The 23,192-nt window shown below is 36.5% G+C and overlaps 1 protein-coding gene across 1 annotated transcript; it reads right to left on the bottom strand.

Moving 5' to 3' along the window:
• Positions 1–1,997: 1,997 nt before the first annotated feature.
• LOC132274499 (probable serine/threonine-protein kinase PBL23) lies at positions 1,998–19,053 on the bottom strand. The gene is made up of 5 exons (XM_059775776.1): positions 18,836–19,053; positions 18,164–18,366; positions 17,882–18,017; positions 12,184–12,314; positions 1,998–2,215 (listed from the first exon to the last, which is right to left on the bottom strand). Exons 2-5 carry the CDS (start codon positions 18,362–18,364, stop codon positions 2,105–2,107), a joined length of 579 nt encoding a protein of 192 aa, XP_059631759.1. The 5' UTR covers positions 18,365–18,366; positions 18,836–19,053; the 3' UTR covers positions 1,998–2,104.
• Positions 19,054–23,192: the final 4,139 nt, after the last annotated feature.

Genomic DNA, 23,192 nt, shown 5'->3' with positions numbered 1-23,192 from the left:
GGTAAAAAAAAGCATAGCTTTCCTAACAGAAAATGTCACCCTAGACCAATATAAAACTAAGAGATCTTGTTGACCACCCATTTGCTCATAAAACTTCATGAGCAACTTGATTTTCATGTTACGGGATCCATTGCAAGGAAAATCCTTTGGCCTACTTGAGCAAGCTGTAAAATCTTGAATTTCCGTCCCCTATTCTCAATTTCATTCCTTCTGTAATCACTTTTTTGGCAGCAAACAGATTAAGTTAAGGAACAGGGTGATGGTAAAAAAAAGCATAGCTTTCCTAACAGAAAATGTCACCCTAGACCAATATAAAACTAAGAGATCTTGTTGACCACCCATTTGCTCATAAAACTTCATGAGCAACTTGATTTTCATGTTACGGGATCCATTGCAAGGAAAATCCTTTGGCCTACTTGAGCAAGCTGTAAAATCTTGAATTTCCGTCCCCTATTCTCAATTTCATTCCTTCTGTAATCACTTTTTTGGCAGCAAACAGATTAAGTTAAGGAATAGGGTGATGGTAAAAAAAAGCATAGCTTTCCTAACAGAAAATGTCACCCTAGACCAATATAAAACTAAGAGATCTTGTTGACCATCCATTTGCTCGTAAAACTTCATGAGCAACTTGATTTTCATGTTACGGGATCCATTGCAAGGAAAATCCTTTGGCCTACTTGAGCAAGCTGTAAAATCTTGAATTTCTGTCCCCTATTCTCAATTTCATTCCTTCTGTAATCACTTTTTTGGCAGCAAACAGACTTCACATCTGAGATGTTCCAGAATTATAGCATTCAAGAAAAGGACATTTTTTTAAATACCTTCTTTAAGAATTCCGAAGAGCATTTGAATCATGTCCCAACTCCAATCTCCAAGCCACTTTTGAAAGCAAAGAATGACTGAAAAGACTCGAGGTTTCTAAAACCCAGGCCACTATCTTGGACATGACATAACCTTGCCCTACTTGCCTGTTTAATTTTGTTTGAATCAGTCTTTCCTCCCCTACAAAAGATTCCTAATCGTACTCTTTCGGAGATAATATACTAATTTAGGGAGGAATAATTTGAAAGACCGACAATACAAACTTTAACAAGACCTCTGGCCTACTAAAAGGCAAAATCATAGAACTAAACCAATCATTTACATTTCTATTCCGATGATTTCATTGTTCCAATTCCAAATTTATGGAACAGTACATGTTCACAATTCACATTAGATGTGCACCCCCGTTTGCCTTATTCAATCTGCTTGTCATGTCTTATCAAGATCAAAGTACATGTAACAAAGGATTTGAAAAAAGGATCGATTTCTAGTTTGAAAGGAAAAATAGTCTCTCCATGCAATTGCCGGAGAATTGCAGGAGTCTTGTTTCCAATTCCAAATTTATGGAACAGTACATGTTCACAATTCACATTAGATGTGCACGCCCGTTTGCCTTATTCAATCTGCTTGCATGTCTTTTTATTACTAAGTACGCGTAACAAAGGATTTGAAAAAAGGATCGATTTCTAGTATGAGTCTAATAGTAAGCCTTGGTTCAATGGTACAGCTCCTCTACGGTGACTCGAGGGTCCTAGTTTGAAAGGAAAAATAGTCTCTCCATGCAATTGCGGGAGAATTGCAGGAGTCTTGTGCAATGGAGTATCCCTTCTTATATTTAGTGAAGCAGGGTATCTCGTTTAAGGTATTTAGCCACAGCCAAAGCACTATTGATTCATCAAAAGTCAGAGTTGGCATGTAGTTGAAGCTCATAGAGACTTTCTCAAGTATCCAGACATAAAATAAAAAAGATATTGGTTATATTCAATGCAATAATATGTAAAAAGGAACCTGAAGGGAGTGATTACATGGCCCAATAGTGTAAAACGTAAAAGGACAGTAGAAACAAACAAAATCATATTAAATTGGATATCTAGGATTTTTCATGTTACCACTAGAATAATCAACAGCAGCAAAGAAAATAAAACCGTGCAATGGTATTCATGAAGAAAATGATTCATTTGAAACATAACTACAAATTTTACTCTCATAAGTATTGTATATATATACATGCAGATATCCAAGATATCCAACAATGATGATATCAAATCCTCCCACTAACTACTCATTTACCTCTCATAACAAACTCAATATCCACGTAGTGCATACTGTAAACAGCCTGCGTCCGATTCTCCTCAGTCAAGCTCCCAAAATCACTGATTGTTGGTTCATGATCCTGTTCATTAGATCATACAAGAAAAACATAAAATAATGAACTGTAAAAGTTTAGTTTCTTTGCAACAGCACAATGGATTTATGTTATCAAAGGTAAAATTCAAATTTCTACAACAGCATATTGGATCCATGGATCCACGAGTAAAAAAATAAATCTAAGTTCTTTATGTCTCAAGTATAATTCTAGAACTCAAACTATTTTTTTCACCCAGCTTGTTCATTCTCTCCGTGGCCTGTTATTTAGGCTCCTTACCATTTTTCATGCCATATTTGTCTAGTTTGGCTCTCATCCTAGTAGTTTTATAAGAGATCTCAAAGTGTAGTCGTATTGAGTCTGGAAAGGGCTGGGATTATAAACATTATGGGAAATGGTATTCATCTTGATAGAGATTACAATCACAAGGTGCTCAAGGATATTAATGCACACTACAGTGGCCTTGACATAGAAGCTGTGCAAGTTTCATTTCTTTTTTCTTTCTTTCTTTCTTTTTTTTTTTTGAAAAGAAAAATGCTTTGAATAGAGAGCAATAGCAGATGAAGAAACGCATAACTGAGTTAAAATATTCTTAGAATTCATATCCTATACGAAACAAAGGATAAGGTCGCAAATGGAACCAGAGAACAAGGTAAATCACACGTCTAAGTCTCATTCTGAATCAGCAAATACAGGCTCAGGTCAGATCATGTTGGTGAAGATATCCCATAAAAACTATAGATGTAAAAAAAAAAAAAGTTTCTTATCCATGCCCCTACATTCCAATTTTATAGAATAGATTTTTTATCCATGCCCCTAGATCTGAGGCATGTAACTGTTTAACAGATTTCATACACCAATAATATGAAATGTAGTCTTTAAGTAAAAGTTTCCATTACAATTTTCATGTCCATCAATTCATGTGGTTGCAACTGCCCATCAAACTATGGCTTAATTATTACAAGGAAAGATGGTAGGAAAGTGAGGTCACGGCTTAACAAGTTCATTGTACAACCGGTGGCAGTCATATCGTACTTCAAAATATAAGTATTAGATATATATATTTTTTTTGACAAGTAAGAAATTTATAAAAAGCGCTCAAGAGAAGTGCATCCCAATGGAACAAAAACAAGCCAAAATAGCTATTACACTTTTAAAGAGGCCAAAAAAATTAACTCTTTCATCTAAAGATCTATAACATCTACCTAAGACTTAACAAAAAAGAGTGGAAACAATAAAGAACTTAAGAAAAGAAATAGGTCTCCCTTCCCCTCAAAATATCTTATATTCCTCTCAAGCCAAATATACCACCACACACAAAGAGGAGTAACCCTCCAAGCATCATGAACATGGCCCCCAATAAAACACTCTCTCCAAGCCTTGACCAACTCTCTGGTGGAGTGAGGCATAACCCATTGGAACCCAAACAAGCCAAGCATCAAATCCCAACAATCCTTGGCCATGGGGCAATGCAAAAGAAGATGGTCCATTGTCTCCTCGTCCCTAAGACACATGTAGCATCAATTGACCACCACCTGATTTTTCCTTCTCAAATTATCCTGGGTTAAAATTTTGCTCAACACAGAAGTCCAAGTAAAGAAGGCCACTTTGAGAGGAGCCTTAGATCGCCAAACAGACTTCCACGGGAAGGGCCTCCAGGCTCCACAAAAAGACACTTGAAGAAGGACCGCACATCAAAACAACCCTGAGCACTGGGAGCCCAAATCCAACCATCAGACTCACCAACCATGACTCGCTGCCAATACAACAACTCCAACAGACGAATGGCATCCTCAACCTCCCAATCCTGAAAGAGATGCATGAACTGAACATCCCACACCAGTCTCTCGCTATCAAGATGATAACAGTCAACTACCATGGCCTGCTTATTCGAAGCAATCCTAAACAGCCGTGGAAAGGCGAGAGCAAGAGAAATATCACCACACCAAACATCCTCCTAGAAACTGATCCTCCCGCCAACCCTAAATCTAAAACGGACATTCAAGGAGAAATCAGCCCAACCCTTCCGAATGCACTTCCAAACCCCCACACCCCTCTGACCACGCACCTCAAGAGAGCACCACCCTCCTCTGTTCTCCCCAAACCTACTAGTAACAACCCTCCTCCAAAGCCAATGCCTTTCCACTCCAAACCTCCACAACCATTTTCCAAGGAGAGCTTTATTGAAAGGCACCAATCTACGAAGCCCCAACCCACCATTACGAATAGGCCTACAAACATGCTCCTACCAAACCAAATGAAACTTAAACTCCCGCGCCCCCCCCCCCCCCCCCCCCAAAGAAAATTACGTTGCAAGCGCTCACAATTCTCTCAGCCACAGAGACGGGAATCTGGAAAAGCGAAATAAAATAAGTAGGAAAGCAAGAGAGGGTTCTCTTAATCAGAGTGACCCGCACTCCTTTGGAAAGATATTGCTTCTTCAAGCCTGCAAGCCTCCTCTCAAATCTATCCGGAGAAAGCCTTTTAGAGAAGGAGGACAACCCTCCCTTCTCCAACCCCGACACCCCAATAGAAGGGGGAGAGAACGAAGAAGAAAGCAAAGGGGCCAAACCAAACCGAGAGAAAGACTTACCCGGAGATGAATCTGGTTGCTTAGACATCACCCATTTCTGCTTTTCTTTACGAGACCATTTCTTACGCAAAACTGGGAGAACAACCTTCTTTTTGACCTCAACCGGTGCCCCTGAACAGGGAGAGCAGATCTTCTACCATGTCTGATGCCCCCAGAAAGAGACGCAGAAGGCTGTTGATCCGGGCAAGCCACTAAAGAAAAAAGAGCGTCGAACCGGTTCTTAACTTGCAACCCAGAGCAAACAGGAACAACATCAGGCCCACCCACCGAACCGCAATCCAATCCACCCAACTTACCGCTTTGCAGGCCTAAAGAAGAACCCAAGGAACAGCCCTTCTCGAGCCTCTGGGCTATCTCAAAATAGCTCAGTCCATAATAACTTGCGTCGCGGCAGCTAAGAATCCCAGGCCCAATCGAAACAAGGTCAGCAACATAAGAAGAATTAGGCCCCAACACCAGCCCACCCACACGCCCATCAGTACAAGAAGCCTAATTAGCCTTGACAACCCATTTTTTTGAGAAAGAAGTGGATACAGCTGTATCCCACTTCCAACGGCCGAACCTTGGACGCCAACCACTTGTCTTAGATCCATCCCTTCCCCACCCACGCGTTGCAAGCACGTGAAATCCATGTTGGTATCTTCTCCAATCAGTAAACTGGACGGCCGTCAAAAGGCCATGGCCTCTGAACTCACCGAACCTTGGGAACGTCTTATTGCTTGCAAGACGACACGACTCTGATGAGGATGAAACACCATCTCTCTTTTTATGAGAGAAAATCCTTCTGAAGCATTCCGTATTCCTATCCCAAAGCAAATCACACCACTCCTTCCATTTCTGGAACTCGTACATCCCCTTCTTCCCCAACGCCTCCCATCTCAACCAATCAGCCTCCTTTAACAAGTGCGAACCATCTCCACCTTCCAAAACAAGTACAGGCCAAATACACTACATAATTTATTTCTAACCTTAAACTTACCTTAATTTAATCATCTAGTTTAACCCTCTTCCTTTGTGACCTCATACAATAGGGTAAAGTGCGAAAAAAAAAAAAAAAAAAAAAAAAAAAAAAAAACACACCCCTAAACTATAAGCCAATTGTATAAAACCCCCCTGAATTAACAAATGCCCCCCTGAACTATTAAAAGTTGCAATTAAGGACAACAGGTGAGTCTTAGGCACCGAAAAAACAAGATTACAAAATTACCCTATAATGGAGGGGCACCGTTTTGATCGAGAAGAAATCAACACCTGTGACTAAAAAGACATCCATCATTTCATCAACAACGGTGACCAAAAATTGGTGCCGGCATGAGTAAATAAATCAACACCACCAAAAAAAAATTCCATCAACACGAAGTAAATTGTGTTTGTGTGAGAAGAATTACAGAGGATGAGATGACTAAGAAGGTTAGTGGACCAACGACAATGAGTAACAATCACATAGCACCAGCAGTGATGAAGACGTCGAACACTTCTAGCACTAGCGGTGAAGTGGCGATGAGGACCACGACCACCCCTTTATCCATCCCTCACAACACACTGTGGATGACATCCTCAATGACTACGATTCATCTTCACCGTCACGCTCCTACCTTCCACGCCCACACTTCCCATCAAATCGCTCCATCTATAGTGTAACAGGGCTTAGCTCGGCAACGTAATAGAGGTTTCTCTCACTCACTTACATAGGGTTTGAGGAGCACATATCGTGCTTCAATTCTACAGTGCCTTGTCCAGAATCAAAACGGTGAACATCCACACATAGAGCGAGAGAGGGTGATTTGCAAGCTTAGGGTTCGAATGCGCAGAGGCATGCTTCAATTGCTGCTGTTGATTTGGGGATTTCACTTTTTTGGCCTAAACAACTGTGACAGAAGCATCTTTGTTGCCTTTGAAGGAGTTCCAGTACTCTTCCAATCTTATCTTCTGCCTTTGATATGATAATTGTCTCCCTCTTTCAGTTTAGGAAAACTCTAAACCCTTTGTAAATTACTACGCGAGTCTAAGATTTTTGGTTTGCCAGGAAGAAAGAGAGGACACCCAAATCCTTTACAGAGAGATTGGAGGTGGCAGCAATAAAATAAGATAAAAGGTAACTTCGTCATTTTCAAGTTACAGTTATGGTAAGTGATTAACACGGGCCACTTTAACGGGAAGAAACGGTCGGAACCTAGTCGGTGGGTTAATTTTGCAAGAAAAATAAAAGTTCAGAAAAAAAAAATAAAAGTTCATGAAATTTTTAAGGAGAGTAAAGTTTAGGGAGGTTTATTGCCCTTTACCCCATACAATATTTTTCCCGCTCATGATTTTTATTCAACATTTTTCAAGTCTAATTATTCAAACTCTTGCAGATTGACTCATCACTTTAATGTTATTGCGCTCTATCGTTCCAATTTCTCATATACAATACCATATTCAACTGCCCCGTCATGTTCAGCCATTCTGGAATCACACAAGTAGAAACTTATCCAACCATCACCTAAGAAGCACGGAAAAGGACACAAGACTACACAAATACGCCAATAGGTCAAATTCTAAAAAGTAGGTGATGCAATATGAGGTAGGGGTGCTCTGAAATCACAATTTCAACCAGAACAAGAAAGAGAATGAAAGAGGAAAACAAGAATACGAGGAAGAAGAAATCACAATAATCTTTCAATATTCAATAAATCATCAATCATAAAAGGTACCTTAACAATGTTCTCAACCCGCATATAAATAGGCAGCAAGAAAACCCTAATAAAATCCTAATACCATAAATAAAACCCTAAAACTAAGTTACTAAAATTATTAGATTACTAAAATAAAAATAATAACAATAATAAATACACAAAATTTCCTAATTCTCTGTGTCTTTTCAACATCTCCAATAGTAAAGGCTGAACATGAAAGTTTCAATCTTTTGGACCATGCCCCAATCTCCAGCATTCCCTTTCGGTTGAGAAGAACTCTCTCCTCTGGAGAGTAAATGCATATGCATAGCTCCAAAAAGTAAGGTCAACGCAATAAAGTTCCTCAGCTACACTCCATGTAAAATCTAAAGCTAGATGGTAATTCTAGATATCCCAAATACAAGAAATACGGCTGAAAAGATGGAGGAACTGATGTTGGTGCTGAGGAAAATGCAAATCCACCTGTAGGAAAACATGCCAATAAAATAGGAGGCTCAAAGGTGCCTCGGTTAGGTAACAAATGCTCCACATCAAAATTTGAATTAGTACTCAAATCCAATGATCAGTCAAAGAAATGTGCATTAGGTCCTCATTTGTGAATGATGTGGAAAAGTCAACAATTTTGGTATGTTTCACCTGGGATGAGCTTTAGGATAAGGTTGAGACAGTGCAAAGACTATAATATATATATATATATATATATATATATATATATATATATTCTTCTTCAATTAATTCATGATTCCTATGATGAGCATATGCAGTAAGTCCATAATTTTTTTTTTTTTTTTTAATTCAAGACAATTTCTTGTCGCATATCGGCATGACAATCACGGACAAGGTGCACAAAGGAATTCAAACAAATATATATGTGGAGGCCAAAGAACATGATCAATGGATTGGCATGGAAATAGATTATAGGCAAGAACAAGCATACTCCATTATAGGCAATAACAAGTTTCAAGTGTCTAGGTGCACTCTAAAAAGAAAACTAACCAACTTTCCTAGACCTTGCTTCACAGCCTCAATTTTCCTATCAGTTAAAGAACAAAATGCAGAAGGAATCTTCAAATCCGTTCTTAAGAATTCCCAAAGTGTCTTACAGAAAATACCATTATACTTGACATTCTTATTTAACACAATGGAATTAGATGACTCGTGATGTTTAACAATCTCTTCGAGGCTATTGTGAATGAACCCTTTTTGTGTCAACTCATCATTTGGACTCAATTCAACATGTTTCCTAGGATATGTGAAATTATGTGTGACATTAGAAGAATGTGAGACTAAGGCAATGTCATGTTGCTCATCACTCGTGTGACTATTTAGGTTGATGTTCCTTAAATATTATATCTTTAATTTCATCTACAATAGTGCATTTAGGTGATGGAGAGTCCAACACCTTAGTTGTGACATGGGGAACACCCTCAGTTACTTCTCTTTCTTCTTTTGACAACACAGGTTTGTCATCGTTAGGTGGAAAAGAAGATATCTTCAGTGTTTTTGAAACCTTTTGATGGCTTTGCAGGCCTTAACAGGAGAGTTTTTCCATTATATTTGAAGCGGTAATGATTCTCTTTGCTATGGCGAGTCACATTTAAGTCATTGATCCAAGGGTGACCAAGTAACACGTGTGCTACAGTTAAGGGTAAAACATCACACCAAATGTTGTCAAAGTAATCACCCATTTGAATCGGGAATAAACACCTTTCTGTAACAGTCAAGAAAGGTCTGTATTCCCAGGCCATTCTATATGGCAGTGGATGAGGTTCATAAGTTTCATTCTAGCAACACCTGATTTTGACACTGCATTTATTACTTTCTCCATTTATTTGCACATCATGTCATTGTTACAGGTCTCAGCTTCCATATGATCTTCCCTTAAGGTCTGGAAATGGTTCAATATCATCTAGGACACGTAGATACTCGGGTGAATATCTACATTCTGAGACTCAAGAGGGTTTGACAACTGGAGGTCTTCTAGTAGGACATTGGATTTGACTCTCAATCAAAGTTGTTTTGCCTCATGTAGGAGTTTCGGGATGATCTTGGACTATGAAAAGTGTCACAGTAGTCGCATGTGGACTCATAAGTGTCGCAGTAGTGGCATGTGGACTTGTCATAATAATGGTGGTCATTGTTTCTAACATTCTGCCTAAACCTTGGGGAAACAAATCTTTCTTTCCTTACGTACTCGTTAGGGAATCTCTTCACAAATGCATTGGGACTTCTCTGCTTTGATGCTGATTGTGCATGAGACATATTAAGGCCAATCATGACGACCAAAGGATGGTATAGGCATAAAAATGATTAAAGATAATGCCGATATAGGACTCAAAATTGAAATCAGTAAACCAAATTATAAACTAGCACAATGCACAATCAAGGAATTTCATGCAATGGTTGCAATTTTTTATTATTATTATTATTTTTTTTTTTTTTTTTTTTTTGGGGGAAAATTTAAGTGACAATAAATAATACAATAAAAATGGATATGGTGGAAACAAAGACAAAATATAATAGGCAATGAGAATGAATAAAGGTAAAATTGATACAAATAAATGTATTCAATAGTTAATTGGGTTCATCGGACCTTTTGCAAATTTCTAGACTAAACAAATAGATAAAAGTACTAATCAAAATTTTTTAATTGAAGTATATGTACCTTTTTCGAAGTCCAATGCAGTAACCCAATTGTTGAAGATTACCCAAAAGTGGCTGTGAGAACTCAACTGAAATTCTTCTCTTTTTTTTTTTTGCCCTAGAATTGGTTTTAAACCTTGAAGAACTCTATACCAGCAACCAAACAAGCCAAATCCGGATTCTGGTAATATCTCTACAACACCCTTTTCCCAAACGACAAACAGAGCGAACCAAAGCTTGCGATACAACCGTGACTTCCCAATGACGACCAGCGGGGATGATGACACGAAGGCGACGAGACTGAGAATCCGATGAGAAGAACGGCAGGAGGATTTCATGTTTCTTAGCAAGATGCTGTTGTTTGATCGACGATGACGAGGAACAGTGATTTCAGGATCAGACGACAATGGTTGTAACAGATTCCGGAAAGATTGACGGCTGTAGTTGTTGGCATGAGGGGCTGTGGAATTTGCTGGTGGGTATGGTTTCGCTTGAGAAGTCTATGGGGGGCTGATGGGTTTTGTCTGGTCGATGGGTATGGGTTTTGCGATTGTCTTGCGGCTAAGGTTGGGTGTTACGATTGTTGGCTTGGTTACAGTGGCAGTCAGAGTTTGGATAGGATTACTGCTGGTTTTTCTTTTTCTTTTTCTTTTTCTTTTTTCTTTTTTTTTTTTCCTTTTGTGTTCGTGTGGTTGAGGATGAGAAAGGGTTAGGGTTGCGTTTGGTTAGATTGGTTTGATACAGGCAGTGAAAGTTTAGGATTTGGGTCTTGATGGGTGGGGGATTTGCTTGGGTTTTGTTGGTGATGAGGAATTATCCGTTGACACTTGAAACCCACATCCCACAGGACATAATAGAATTTTTTTGTGCAGACAAGATGGTCTAAGATGATTTGACTCAAAACAACTTAAGTGTGTGCTAGTTAACTTATATAATAAGCTGCTTGGTTCTAAAATTGTAAATCAGTTTTTGTCTGAAGAAATAATCTTCTGTGAGCAAGCATATATCAGATGAACAGACTGCAATGCAGCGCTGAAGTATCTCAACCGAAGATATTATAGAGGTCTGTCTTTTTCCCCTATAAAGAAAGTGTTAAGCTCTTGCTCCAGCTTGATAACCTTTTTAATCTTAATTTTTCAAAGAAAACTTGGTACGTATTTGGTTTTAAAAGTTTCAAAACCAATGAAATCTTTCTTCTCTAATGATTTTCTTCTAATGGAAATAAATTATCTAATCATTCTCAAAGTTCCCAAAATCCCTATTCCCTCTTCCACATTATACTTTTGTCCCTGACTTTGGCTGCAATAGTAAGTGTAAGGTCAAGCCTTTAGTTTACACGGTGAAGCTTATCTTACCTTCATGCATCAATTCTTAGTAAGACAGATTTTGTTCCTCGAAATGCTAGAACACAAAGGGGAGGTCTCCTATGGGCCTGACTGCATATTTGGTTGAGACTTCGGAGTGATGCCAAGGCAAAGGCAAGTTCTTGGGAGTACTGATCTAACAAGGCTATAGCTGAAATGGTATCTCCTCTTCCTCCTCTCACATGAGAGGTTGAGGGTTTTAATTCCCAATTGACTAGTATTGGCCTTGTGGAGTTTGGAGCATAAGTTTAACTCAACTCAATCAAGCTTTTCCCAGCTACTTGGGATCAGTTATACGAAATGCATTTTTCCATTCTGCTAGATCTAAGGCCATGACTTCAGTCAAACCACATGTTGCCATATATTTCTTTACTAATTCAACCTATGTTAACTTTGATTTCCCCTTCTCTTACTATCCTTTAATATTGTCAAGTCAATCTTCCTAATTAATACACTTAGTGATCTTATTTGCATATGTTCAAACAATCTCAATTGATTTCTCTTATTTTATCTCCAATGAATGTTACTTCAACCATCTTATGGATGTGATCATTTTTAATTCTACCCTTTCATGTCTTGCAGAACTTCCATCTCAAACATCCACATTTTTGTCATCATGTTATGCATACCACTAACGTTCTTCTGTCCTTACAAAAATGACAGTGTCAATAGTTGCTTTATAGAACTTCGCTTTCAATTTGAGAGGAAAAAATCACTGACCTCCCCCAACAAGAGGATGTTTCCTGGCTTCAGATCGCCATAAACAAGTTTTGGATCTTCAAATCCATGGATGTATTGAAGACCGCTGGCCACTCCTCTTACGACCCTCAGAATTCCTTCCCAGTTCAACCCTGAGAGTAAATAACATTGATTTAAAGGGTGAATTTATCCACGGTCCACATTATAATTATACCACAATAAAAGCACAATCATCTATAATTAATAAGTAAAAAGAAATTGTATAGGATAGAAAACTGCACGTGAGACAACTATATAAGAAGCATGGATCCAAGGTCAATTAATAAGTTACATCAATAACCTACCGAACATACATCTATTCTCTTATTGTTAAATAAACTACAGTTCAGGAAGTGGCATATTAAAAACTCGACTCTCTTTTAAAAGACCTGTGATCACAATAAACAGGTGTTCAACAGGTGCTTGAAAAACCATAAAAGACAATGTACTTATCAACGTATCTGGAATACTAAAACATTCAAAGAAAGTTTAATAAGTCAGCTTTTTAATTGACATTTGAGTAAAACTAGTCAACAGAACTAGATTATATGCCAAATAAAAACCTGCAAAGCACGATCACAACATAAACACGAGGCTATTAAAATCGCGGTCCAGTGTTGCATCAATTTGGGGTTACGAGGATCAAATTGTCGATTGGGTTGAGAATCGTAGATTCCACAAATGACAAATATAATGTATATTGATTTTTGAGCATTAATAATTCTAAAAGAATACACAGGAAAAAAAAACAGAATCCAGACAATTCTAAAGTTCTCCCTAATAATTTTGAAGCACATTACACTCACACATAAGCAAATTATTAGGTATAAGAAAAGTTTAATTCAAATAAAATAATATCCCATCATGTCAGAATATTATATTAAATAAATAAGATTTATGAGTCATCATTCAAAAACTCTTCGCTGCAAAAAATCTAATTTAAAATACTAAATACTCATATGAAAGATACTATAAGAGAGCTTATAACACAAAACTTATGGAGAAAATGAAATGTAAAAACTGATGATTCGTGCAGATAAAATAGTGACTTCTTTTGGAGTAAATTTAGTGAACTTTAGAGAGAGAGAGATAGAGATCCAATTCAATGGCTTGAAGTGTTGGTTGAAGCAAAAATTTTGTTCATCTTATTAGTTGAATATCATAGAAAAAAGTAACCAACCAAAAGAAAGTTTGAAAAGGGGAAAAAACAAGTATAAAAGAGAAAAGGAAAAGAAAACTTATCAAAAATATACTAGTATAAAGAAAGTAGCAGATCATATTACTTTAAATGGAGTTACCTTCCAACAAGATTCAAAATTAGAAATTAATTTTATCTCATGGATGCATCCTTTTGGAATGAAGTCTTCAAGGGTATGAAGAGGTTTAGTAATTTACTGTGAGGTCCTGATTTTACTTTTAAATTTATTAGGCTTTTAAAAAGGGTTGACAAAGGAAATAAGAGATGACTCCACTTGAAAGTATTGCGGTCATATTAATGATTGTGATGGTTTTATTAGAATGGATATAGAGAGCATCTATTATTGGATGTGTTAGGGTAAATGTTGTGACAAACCACGACAAAGTACAAATTAAAAAAAAGCAATATCCAATGGAAACAAGACACACCACATCGAACACACAGACTTAACTTGGTTTGGGTTATAGCTTACATCTACGAGTAAGGACGGCTTTTCACTATACACATAAGGATAGTAGAACTCTCTCATGGGTGGGCCCTACATTTGGGCCACAACTCAACAGTAATGTTACAAGCTCGAAAAGCAAACTGGATAGAACTCATAACATGTCCATGAATGCCCACAAGATACTTTTTATGTATTATCATTCTTCTACATACTTATTATGCCCTTAATTTAAGAAATACGAAAAGTTTCAAGAACATGTCGGACATGGATGCTTCTAAACTATGTTACATGGACTCTTCAAAAGTAGTGAAGTACCCGTGTCGGACACGTTGCTTGGACATGGGTATATGATATGTGTCAAGACACTTTTGGGTGGAAATGCAGTTAAAAACCATATCTAATCATTCAATTATACTATATTATTAATTTTAAATGACTTAAATACCTATATTGAACACTATATTAGATAAAAACATTGTTTTATTCTAGAAAATAAAATTAAATAATTAAATAAAATGAATAGTGTCCAAGGGTCCCGTTTAAAGATCCGACAGGTTCGACACATGGATACATACCCACGTTTGACACATATTCGAGCCCAGGTAACGTAACTTATAAAGTTCATCGTTGTTAAAGACTCAAGAGCACTAAAGGCGCCAAATTTCTTCTGAAGTCTAATTGCAAGATGTCTAGAATGCATGGATACGTACACGACACGATACAGGTACGGCGATACGATAATTCTCAAAAATACAGGATATGGGTACAATAGGATATGGCAATGAAGAAATAATATTTTATATTTTTACACATACAAAAAGAATATTTTGATCACTTTTTAATAATATTATGAATATTTTTTTTAGAAGTAAAATTATATTAAGAAATACGTCCCTCAAAAGCTACACAAGGCCATATAGGGTCTCTATACTCTCAAAGAGTCCAAAGAATCAACAATCCCATCCATAGATTTACAATTTCTCCCTAGAACCCAACATAGAAGAGTGCTACTAATGGAGAACTTCAACACACCAATATGTGTCTCCTTTCCTTCAAATGATCTCCTATAAAGCCAAAAACACCACCAAATGCACAAAGGCGTGACCCTCCAAAAGTCACGAGCTTGGCCCTTACTGCATCTAAGTGCATCTTAAATGCAATCATTGAAATGTTTTTAACAAAAAGAGTTCGTTTCACAACACATAAAACAAACAATGACGGAACAAAGAGATTAAGTCAACAGCATATTGAACATGATTAAAAAAAAAAATTAAAAATCCAACGAACATGCTGACTAGTAGTGTTGCAAGACAGCAAGTTGACAAATAGATGTGTAAACTATTGAAGAGTCCAAAGTGATTATCGTGTGTGATTCTTCATTACCAAAAAAAAAAATTAGTTCATAAAATTACAGTAATAAATTTAAAGACGAGATAAAAAAAAATTAATAATAATAATAATTAAATAAAAAACCAGAATAGAGAAAAAGGTAATTGCACATGCATCATATATTAAGAACTATTAAGAAGAGGGGGCGAGGGGCGGGGGGAGAAAGAACATAAAAAGGAAAGAAAATTAGATAAATTCGAAGGAAAAAAATACGGGTTTCATTGAAAAAAAAAAAGGACGCAAAATATTTTAAAGGAAATCAAATAAATTAAAAGAAAAAGAAGAGTAAAAGAGAAAATAAAAGAAGAATGTGAAAGATTTTTAAAATGGAGAAATTTTAGGGAGCAATTTGAAAATATCACATGCATAAAAGTAGAAAAATGTAACCCATAGAAAAAAATAGTAGAAAAATAAACTAAGGAGCCAACTCAGGGGGGCACATGCCCCCTTAAGCCTTAGTTGGCTTCGTCCTTGAAAACAAGCATCCCTAGTCATCATTAAATAAACCTTCACCTATGAAGCATGGATACGAATGATACAATAGGTATACAACGATACGTAAAAAATTTAAAGAATAGAATATGATGCAAGAACACGATAATATATATATATATATTATAAGCTTAGATACGTATAAAATATATATATACTTGTGTGTGTGTGTGTGTGTGTGTGTGGATAAATTTAATTAATACTTTTTTTTCCTAGTAAATCTAATTAATACTTATTCATGTTATATATATATTGTATTAGCATTTTTTTTTTAAAAAAAAATTATGATTAACAAACAAAAAAAGAGTTAATAGTAATATTGCACATTTTACATGGATAAATGGTGTACTAAATCATGACAATACTTCTTTCTTATATATATTTTAAATTTTTCTTAACAAATTATACTATAATATTATTGTTGGAAAAGTTCCATTTTAATGTTCCAAACTTTGTTAAAAATGTGTTCTGAAATATCTAAGCCGCATAAGATACGTGATCAAAGTATTTAAAAAGTTTCGGATATGTGCTAGAAATAAATAAATAAATAAATATATATTAAAATTATGGTTACTCTTAGGAAGTAACGGACACGTATCCACGAGTATATCGCCATTCGATGCAGACACGATATGGGTATGTCACTCATATATAAATATTGGTAATTCCTAGCAAGACTTGAAATAAGGCACCGAGTCTAATCGAAATAAGGCGTGTATGTAACAATAATGCATACTGATCATAAGTATTTAAAGAACAATAAACTATGCAACACAAACTGTCATTATCAAATAAGAAACTTTTTCAACATATCGATTCAATTAATTAGTTAAATCACATACATATATCTTTTTTCTTATAAGTAAATCACATACATAGATCTATTCTATTTTCAAACGAAATTAATAAAATCAATCTACAACCAGAACATTTCAAGATGTACTACACAAATAATAAAAAATTATAAAAAAAAAAATGGAATTTTCAATATATCAACTAAGATGATTAGGTAAATTAATGCTCATAAATCTTGCCATATGCATATGCATCAACCAAACAAAATATGATTACAACTCTAAAACAATTAGAAACTATAATCATGCAAATTATAAACATTTGTCATCATAAAGACTCAACATCAATCGCTAAATGCAATTAATTTAAGTAGTGAACCATATAGTTATAAATTTTGTCAAATATTTCATAAGGTTTACCCAATAGGGCCTTTGAATATGATCATGATATGACAAAGAACATTTCGATTTAATTATCATTAAATAAAAGTGAAAATGACAATAATATATTTAAAAAAAAAAAAAAGGCATGCTTTTTTTTTAGCCTGGAGCCCACTAAAATGAGCAAGTTTGAGCGCTTTATGTGGGTTTGGTTGAAGGGGTGTTGCCTGTACTTGATTAAGGTGTTTTAGTTGAGCCTTCCTAGGACTTTTTTAGAGACTAGGCACACCTATAACAACTATGTTCTAAGAATGTGTTTGATACTTTATGGATGTGTGTCAATAATTCGAAATTGAATTCCACTATTCCGGGCACTTGGGTAAGAAACCCTCAACCCATTTCTTATATTCCACAAACACGTCTAAGAGCAGCCACAATTAGCGATCTTATAAACAATTAGAACACATTTCACCGTTCCAAATTTTTTTTTTTTTAAAGCAAAATTAACATAAATTGCACGATATCAGCAAGTTAAGCACAATACCATTTGCATAGAAATAAAAAATAATAATTAAAGTTTACATATGTCTAAATCAATACATGCTTAAACTCATGTCTACACTCAGTCCTAATTAATTAGGTTTAATGTTTCATCATGTTCATGTCTTATCATATTTGTGGCGTGACTCCTTCATGTCTATGCTACTATATGCTCCATGGTTTTGTGTGTGTGTCAATCCACGTGTTGTGGAGAAAGCATTTTGGTTACCGTTTGACTTGTGGGTATCAGAAGAGAATTAAATGATATATTATCAAAATGCCATGCACATGTGCAGTCCAATTGTTCAAAATGCCATCTTTCACAGCAAATGTTTTAGTATGCAGTGACAATTTAATTTTAATTGGATTATCTCTATCTCTACCAAGTTTAACTTCTAATTGATTCCATGGTATTCTCAGCACATGTCAAAAGCTTACTTTTTCTGTACTCTTCCAACGTGCCACCAGCCACGTACTCGTAGACGAGAATAAAACTGTTCCCCGGATCCTCACAGTAGCCAACAAGTTTAATGATGTGGGCGTGATCAAACCTCTGCAAATAATTAACCTCAGCCTGCAAAATATACACACACACACACACACACACAAACAGGTTGTATTAGCTAAATAGGAAAATATACACACATTGGTTGTATTAGCTAATTAGAAAATAATATAGGAGAATTAAACTTTGTAATGGACTTCTGACTAATTGACAACCTGCCACATATTCCTAGTTTCAAAGCTGGCATTGTGTGACGCCTTAATTGCAACATCTTGCTCATCTAGACCATAAGCATTTTGGGGATGGATTCTTCCCTTGAAAACAATTCCGAAACCACCCTCACCAAGTTTATTCCGCTCATCTTCAAAATTGGTCATGCCCTGAATATCTTCCAGGGAGAAGTTGATGGCCAACATCCCTGGAAAAGACACAAAATTCAGAAGATAACTAAAACAGCGCCAAGGTGGAGGGATGGGGGACTTCCATAATATCTAAAGCAGTAGGCATAATTTACAAACGATTATCGAATTCATTTATCAACGGTTTGATTAGACTCCCGTGAATTTCAGAGGCCATTCAATACATTTATCGAGGGTTTGATTAGACTCCCCTGAATTTCAGAGGGCCATTCAATACATTTATCAAGGGTTTGATTGTACTGGATTGGTATTCAATGATACGTTTTAAAAGGCATTTCCATTTTGAATTAAATCATTTTAAAAACTACCAAGAGTAACTGGACAGATAAATCAAGAAATAGACTGATAGGGTTACAGAGAAAAAAAACCCTAATCACGGTAGACAACCAAACAAAAAGACTAATCACAGTAGACAACCAGATAGAAAGACTAGAAGAGAGGGGTAGCGAGAGAATCAACAAACCCTACCTTGATTTTTGATGGAGTTGCAGTGGCTGAACCGGATTTCACTAGACCAACCTCTGTTCTTCGACAGTTTGTGCGAATTGGTTCGGCCTTCGTAGCCCTCACTTGAAGGCTTCAAAGACGACCTTGATACACATATATAGTCATCACTGTACTTGCCATGTGGGACTAGCGGTGCAAATGATCCCACGTTTTTCTTATATTTCCATTTCGTTTGTATAATACTTTAAAATTATAAAATTGCCCCCCGGTTGAAATTGCCCTATACTTCAAATTTTCAGCCCTCAATTTAGACCTGTCAACGGGTCGAATTCGGACCGGATCATGGTCAATCCGATCCGAATCCGATAAGCAAAATAATTAATCCGGTCCAATCCGATAATCCGATGGATCCTTTCCTAATCAATCCATATCCGATATTAACGGTATCGGATGTCCGATCCGATTATATATTATACAAATGCAATATTTTGAAAAAATACAAATCAAACAAAACAATCCAAATATACCAAATATCAACATGTATTTGATCTATGAAATTCATCTGTGAAGATCATTCCACTGCTGAAAATATGTTTTAATTTGGTAAAACAAATAGAATCAAAGTTAGGGTATTAAAAGAGAGGGAAACAGTTTTTGTAATACATACCAAAAATCACCAAAAAGAGATAAAAATGAAAGAGCGAATGAGTGGGAAGAATAAATTGAAAAGTGAAAGTTATATTCTGAAAAAACATATAAGAAAGAAAATTAGGGTTGGAGAGGAGAAAAGGAATAATACAAGAAAAGTGAGAGAAATAAGTAACAAACAAAAAAAATTACTTCCCAAGCATTCCAACCATGGTTTCGGCAATCCACTGCTGGCTTGCCCTTCCTCTTCCACTTCCAGCAGTCCATCCGCGGCCTCCCCAATTCTCCTTCACTTTTCGCCTCTTTTAGTTTTTATTGTACCCTAAAGTAGGTAATATACAACATATATATATATTGGGAGAATTCTATTATGTGGGTAAGCACATCATTATAAGTTACAACTTACAACTAAACAAATCCAACGGTCATATCTGATTTATATATATATATATAACATATAAGTATAATTATATATAATTTTAACCGGATCGGATTATTAGCGGATCGGATCGCCCTAATCCATATCCAATTTGTTAAGTTAACGGGTTATTGGATTCGGATCATAATCGGGTTATCGGATTTTTTATTCAATCCATATCCGGTTAATCGGATTGGATTCGGATCAAAATCCGATCCATTGACAAGTCTACCTCAATTTGATGGATCTATTTTATTTTATTTTTTTCAATTTGATGGATCTATTGGATTATTCAAAATGCCCATCTTTTATATATATGTGTGTGTGTATTGTTTATGTCATATGAATCTCTTTCAATATTCACACTTTAGTTAAAATGTCACGATCTCTATGAATATATGAAAAATATCTAAATAAACCATCCTCGTTTATTTCTATTTTACCCCATATATAATACTTGAAAAATCATATTATCATGAACCCTTTAAAAAAATATGAAAACCCATTGGTATCTCCTTTCTCTTCCAAAGTTAACGGTAAGAGTTCAAGTCTAAAGGAGCAAAGTAGGTGTGTAATTTTAAAAAAAAAAATTTAAAAATATTTCAAATTCTAATACAAACAAGTTTCATTTCATAATGTCTTTTAAATTTAGAGGATGCCCAATAAAAAATAGGGTAAACTACAATGACCTCTCATGAGGTTAATTGTAACTAAACCCGAGATTTGTCATTTTGTTGCAGTGTGACTCCTGAGGTTTTTCCCATTTTGCAATGACCTTCCCTCCGTACAAAAAACAATATTTTTTGCCAGAAAAATGGTTCAAAGTGACTAAAATGCCCATCAACAACGTAAAAGACGCTATTACCCTTGTAATGTAAACAAATGAAAATAAAATTCATGTTTAGTGGACCAAACTACCCTTAAACAACAGACTCACCATTGTCTCTCTCTCTAACCCACCTCCACCACTTCACTGCCACCATCCCTTCTACGAAATCCATCTGTAACCTCCCAATCAAATAATGTATTTGTGAGCAATAATTTATATATTACATTGGTTAATATATATAAAGAGATATATATTCTCAAGCCCAACTGAAATTCAGAGATCCTATTCAGACTCGGAACCCACCTCCACTTCTTCACTGCCACCATCACTTTCTGTTTAATCCATACGTAACCCCCAAATCAAATAGTGTGTTTTGTGTGCAAAATTCACGCTCATAAGCACGCGTACACTCACACACACACACATATATGGGTTAATTATATATATACCCCCTGACATTTGACCATATCCCACTTACACCCCCTTTAGGTTTTAACATTCCACCTACCTCACTTCACTATGATGGCCGTTTACTTCATTAATGGAATTTTGTAATTTTACAATTTTGCCTATCGATGATATATTACTAATATTTATAAAAATTTAGAGTTGAATGGAAAAGACAAACACCCTACTCACAGACAAATATATACACATTACATACACATATACAAATTGAAGATGCAAGATATTTCTCTCTATTTTGACAGAATACCTTTACACTTCAAGAATTATTTTTTTTTTCTTTTTTCCCTCAATTTTCAATCTATTTATAAACTATTATAAACATTCTAGAGGCTTCCTAACTAACTCCTTACGCTGGGCTCATTCTCCGAGCCTCTCTAGTCATAGGCTTGATTACTTTCAGCGGGCCTTCAGCATGATTCTTCAATCTTGGGCCTGACTTGAGAAGGCTTGGTTCGGACCAAGATCACTCACCCGGCCAGTTTCTCGTCATGTGAGCCGTATTAGGCCCGCGCCGTTTTTGGCATTTGCAGTTTGATTCAGGGATGTGCCTTCTGGCGTCTACAGTTTGATCCCAATCCCTGCCCCCATTTGATTCGAAGAACCATCTACAAAGAGCTTCCATGAAGAACCCCGAAGATCTTCCTCTATAGCTTCCACATCGCATTCCAGCAAGAAATCAGCCACCGCTTGCCCTTTAATAGCCATTCTGGGTTCGTCCGTTATGTCAAATGAGTTCAGCTCTATGACCTACTTTGTCATTCTTCCTGACAGATCTGGCTTATACAGGATTACCCTTATAGGAAAGGTGGTCAGAACGACGATAGGATGGGATTCAAAATAATGCCTGAGTTTCTTTTTTGCATTCACCAGTGAAAGGATTACTCATTCGGCTTTTGAATATTTTCATCCTGGCTTTGCCATCGTTTTGTTAACATAAAACACTGGGAACTGCCTACCTTTTTTCGCAGCGCACCAGAACAGCACTCGTTGCGATGCCGGACACACCGAGGTATAAAAAGAGCTTTTCTCTTATCTCGGGGGCTGACAAGACTGGAGGGTTCTGCATATATTCTTTCAAGCTAGTCAGTGCCTGCCGTTGCTCATCCCCCCATGCCTGTTTTCCATAGCCTCTTATTGTATCAAAAAATGATTTACAGCAATCTGACAACTTAGAAATAAATCAACTCAGTGCGGCTATTCGACCTGTGAGTGCTTGCACTTCTTTGGCCATTCTTAGTTCTGACTTTTTTATTAGAGCTTTTGCTTGGGCTGGACTAACCTCAATTTCTCTGTTATTGACTACATGTCCCAGGAACTGTTCAGAACCCACGTTGAACGAATATTTGGTTGGGTTAAGCTTCATTCCATATTTCCTCAACACCTTGAATACTTCTTGCAAGTTTTTCATATGATCATCCTTCTTCTTACTCTTTACCACCATGTCATCAATATAGGCTTCAACAGTCTTACCTATTTGACTTTTGAAAATCTTGTTGATCAGCCTTTGATAAGTAGCTCCAGCATTCTTTGGTCCAAATGGCATAACTTTGTAACAGTAGGTTCCTCACTCGATGACAAAGGAAGTTTTCTCTTCATCGTTCGGGTCCATAGGGATTTGATTATAGTCGGAGTAAACATCCAAGAAGGTTAACCATTCGTATCCAGTAGTGGCATCCACCATTTGATCAATCTTTGGCAATGGGAAGCTATCCTTTAGGCAGGCTTTATTCAGATTGGTGAAATCAATACGCACTCTCCATTTCCCATTCTTCTTCTGCACAACAACGACATTCGAAAGCCAAAACGGATATTGAACTTCCCTGATGAATTTTGCATCAAGCAATCGATCAATCTCTTCAGCTATGATTTGATTGCACTATGGGATGAATCTTCTCTACTTCTGCCTTGCGGGCTTAGCGTTCGGGTCTACATTGAGGGAATGACAAGCCACAGAAGGACTGATTCCTGGCATGTCTGAATGGTTCCAAGCGAACACATCCGCATTCTGAAAAAGG

The sequence above is a fragment of the Cornus florida genome, unplaced genomic scaffold (genome assembly GCF_030987335.1).
Source record: "Cornus florida cultivar Cherokee Brave unplaced genomic scaffold, ASM3098733v1 CherokeeBrave_3.0.0_Hap2_Chr09, whole genome shotgun sequence".
Classification (NCBI taxonomy): Eukaryota; Viridiplantae; Streptophyta; class Magnoliopsida; order Cornales; family Cornaceae; genus Cornus; species Cornus florida.
This window is presented reverse-complemented; position numbering and strand designations above follow the sequence as displayed.